This window comes from Filicampus tigris, chromosome 15, assembly GCF_054856515.1.
Source record: "Filicampus tigris isolate MCC_2025a chromosome 15, RoL_Ftig_1.0, whole genome shotgun sequence".
NCBI classification, from domain to species: domain Eukaryota; kingdom Metazoa; phylum Chordata; class Actinopteri; order Syngnathiformes; family Syngnathidae; genus Filicampus; species Filicampus tigris.
This window is the reverse complement of record NC_141231.1, coordinates 877,501-880,000: the sequence shown is the minus strand read 5'-3', so window position 1 is coordinate 880,000 and position 2,500 is coordinate 877,501. Positions and strand designations below refer to the sequence as shown.

The window sequence follows — 2,500 nt, the reverse complement described above, 5'->3', positions numbered from 1 at the left end:
AAGAAGTAACTGAGGCAGTAACTTATTACCTTGCTGAAGACACGATTCCCATTAAAACAGTGGAAAACGAGGGGTTTAAAAGACTCTTCAAAGAACTAGACCCGCCTTACGAGCTGTGTTTTACATTGTTACCTTTTGTTTACATTCACTGCACATTTTGATAAAAATTGTCACTATTTAAATTAAAACCTGTTCAGAAAGCTTAACTGACTTAAAATGTCAGTTTTTTCTTTTAGAGTTTTATACACATTTTAAATGTTTTATGTTTAACATGAGGAAAATGGTCAGAAATGTGCAAATTAGTCTTAAAAAAACGGCGTAAAAAAGAATCATGATAAAATCGTGATTGTGATTTTATTTTAAAAAAATCATGATATGATGATATGATTTTTGCCATATCGCCGACCCCTCGTTACAATATGTGTTTATGTTGATGTCTTTTGTTTATGAGTAAAACGCGTTTTGTGTTGTTTATCTGCACTTTCACTTCCAGATATACTGTAAATACGAACACGTTTATACATTAATATGGGAACGTTTGTTAACGAATAACCTTAGATTGTCAATTATGCAGGTCACGATAATGCACAAGGTTTAATTAAAATAATTTAATTCTTTCAATCTTTGATGCTATCATTTACGTGTGTACTGGGCCCAGATCATTTTTTTCTGTACTCGTGTCATTCCAAAATACATGGTGGCATACATACAAACATATTGTCTTTAGTTTCTTAATTTCTCACGATGCATAATTTCATTATTTCTGTTATATCTCTGATAAGATGGCAAGTAGGCAAATTTAACATCATTTCATCTGCAACATTAATTGCAAATATAGCGGATATGAAAAGTTAACACACAGAAAGGAGCGCTGGAGGTGATGGAAATGAAGATGTTGAGGTTTTCGTTAAAGGGGGAAATCAACTTAAACATATTTTTTTCAAGAATATGTTCTATGAACTAGTTGAAAAATGTCATTCTGATTCATATTGCTTTTGTGGAATATGAGTTAAGCAGCAAAATCCACCCCTTTTTAGCCATCTCAGGGGGCGGCCATTTTGTCACTTCTGTCGACTGAAAATGACATCACAAATGCTCAGGGCTCAGGTAACGTCCAATCATGGCTCACCTGTTTTCTGAGGCTGAGCCATGATTAGTCGTTACCTATATTATTATTATTTCTGCTTTCCCTATCAAAAAGATTTGTGCATTTTTTTGAAATTATTTTTTGTTATTTTGGTCAAAGAACTTCATTTCCCTGTATCTCCTAAAAGGAATTGTATTTTATTTTGTGTGTATTTCTAAATTCAACTCCTGATGTTTTGTGTATTGATATACAGTAGTCCCCCACCACTTTGCGGTTCACGGCCACAGTGCATCGCGGGGTTTTCAAAAATATTCATAAAAAAATACAAATGGAAAAAAAAATGCAGCCATACCGTCAGGCCATATTGCGGAAAGACGTGTTGTTTCATGTTGATGTGCGAGAGAAGGTTTACCAGCATATCAAACAAAGAGATGAGTTGACTCAGAGGCTTTGTACATACCCGCGGGCACTCATACAACATACACATGAATGGTCCACAGTGCGAGATCAACCAATTAGCGCACGACAGGATTAATCCCGTTAGCTGATTGGCTGTGCATCATCGCAGCCTCACCCAGCATCTTCCTTAGTAGTATCTCGCCAGTCTCATCCATGCTATTGACTGTCTCGCATTTGGTATCTTAGTTTCTTATCAAGGACAATAACTATCCATCACCATATTTTTCTCCAAAATTGCTGTATAAGGTTTTATAATTATATATATTTAAGTAAAATACTGTGTATGTAAAGTATAAATACCGCTGACATATTTTTTAACATTTTGGTACCCACATACACAAAAATTCCTAAAGTGAGTAAATCGTACTTTGCGGTTTTTCACCTTTTGCAGGGAGTTCTGGTCCCCATTAACCGCGATAAACGAGGAATTACTGTACATGTTACGTCATATAGCTTAGTTCAGCTTGTACGGTAGCTGGTAAGAATTACATGACACGTTTGGGCTAGTTCTGTTGTACAACTATTACTGCATAACATTAACATTATTTATAGAAATGTTTCACATTACTGGATGACTTGTCTGACTCGTCATTGTCTTCCTCTTCAGTTGCAGCAGATGGATCTCATTGGCATTACGATCAAAACATTGGCTGAAATTGAGAAAGAAGTGAGTATTTCAAGTATATTGATTTAATTAAACGAAAACAAAAAAACACTTGATTCGTAACATGAGAGTCCATTTATCGACGTGTCACATTATTTAGTGTATGTTACCTTACAGGATTTTAGTTCAGCAAACATACCATGTGCTCATAGGGGCATATTCTTCGGTGTGCTTAATTCAGAAATGGATGGGCCTATTCTTTTCAGTACTTAAAGTAGAAGTCAACCCAAACATATTTTTTGTCAAGAATATGTTCTATACAAGCTGACTAGTTGAAACAAGGCATTCTG

General features: G+C 35.2%; 1 protein-coding gene across 5 annotated transcripts in view; it reads left to right on the top strand.

The window, feature by feature from the left end:
- Positions 1 to 2,500, top strand: part of mvb12ba (multivesicular body subunit 12Ba) — a 68,793-nt gene that overhangs the window by 64,031 nt on the left and 2,262 nt on the right. For all 5 annotated transcript variants that reach the window (XM_086053281.1, XM_086053278.1, XM_086053280.1 and 2 more), the window contains one exon: positions 2,154 to 2,213. In XM_086053281.1, coding sequence (XP_085909407.1) covers positions 2,154 to 2,213 — 60 coding nt within the window. The remainder of the gene's footprint in view (positions 1 to 2,153; positions 2,214 to 2,500) is intronic.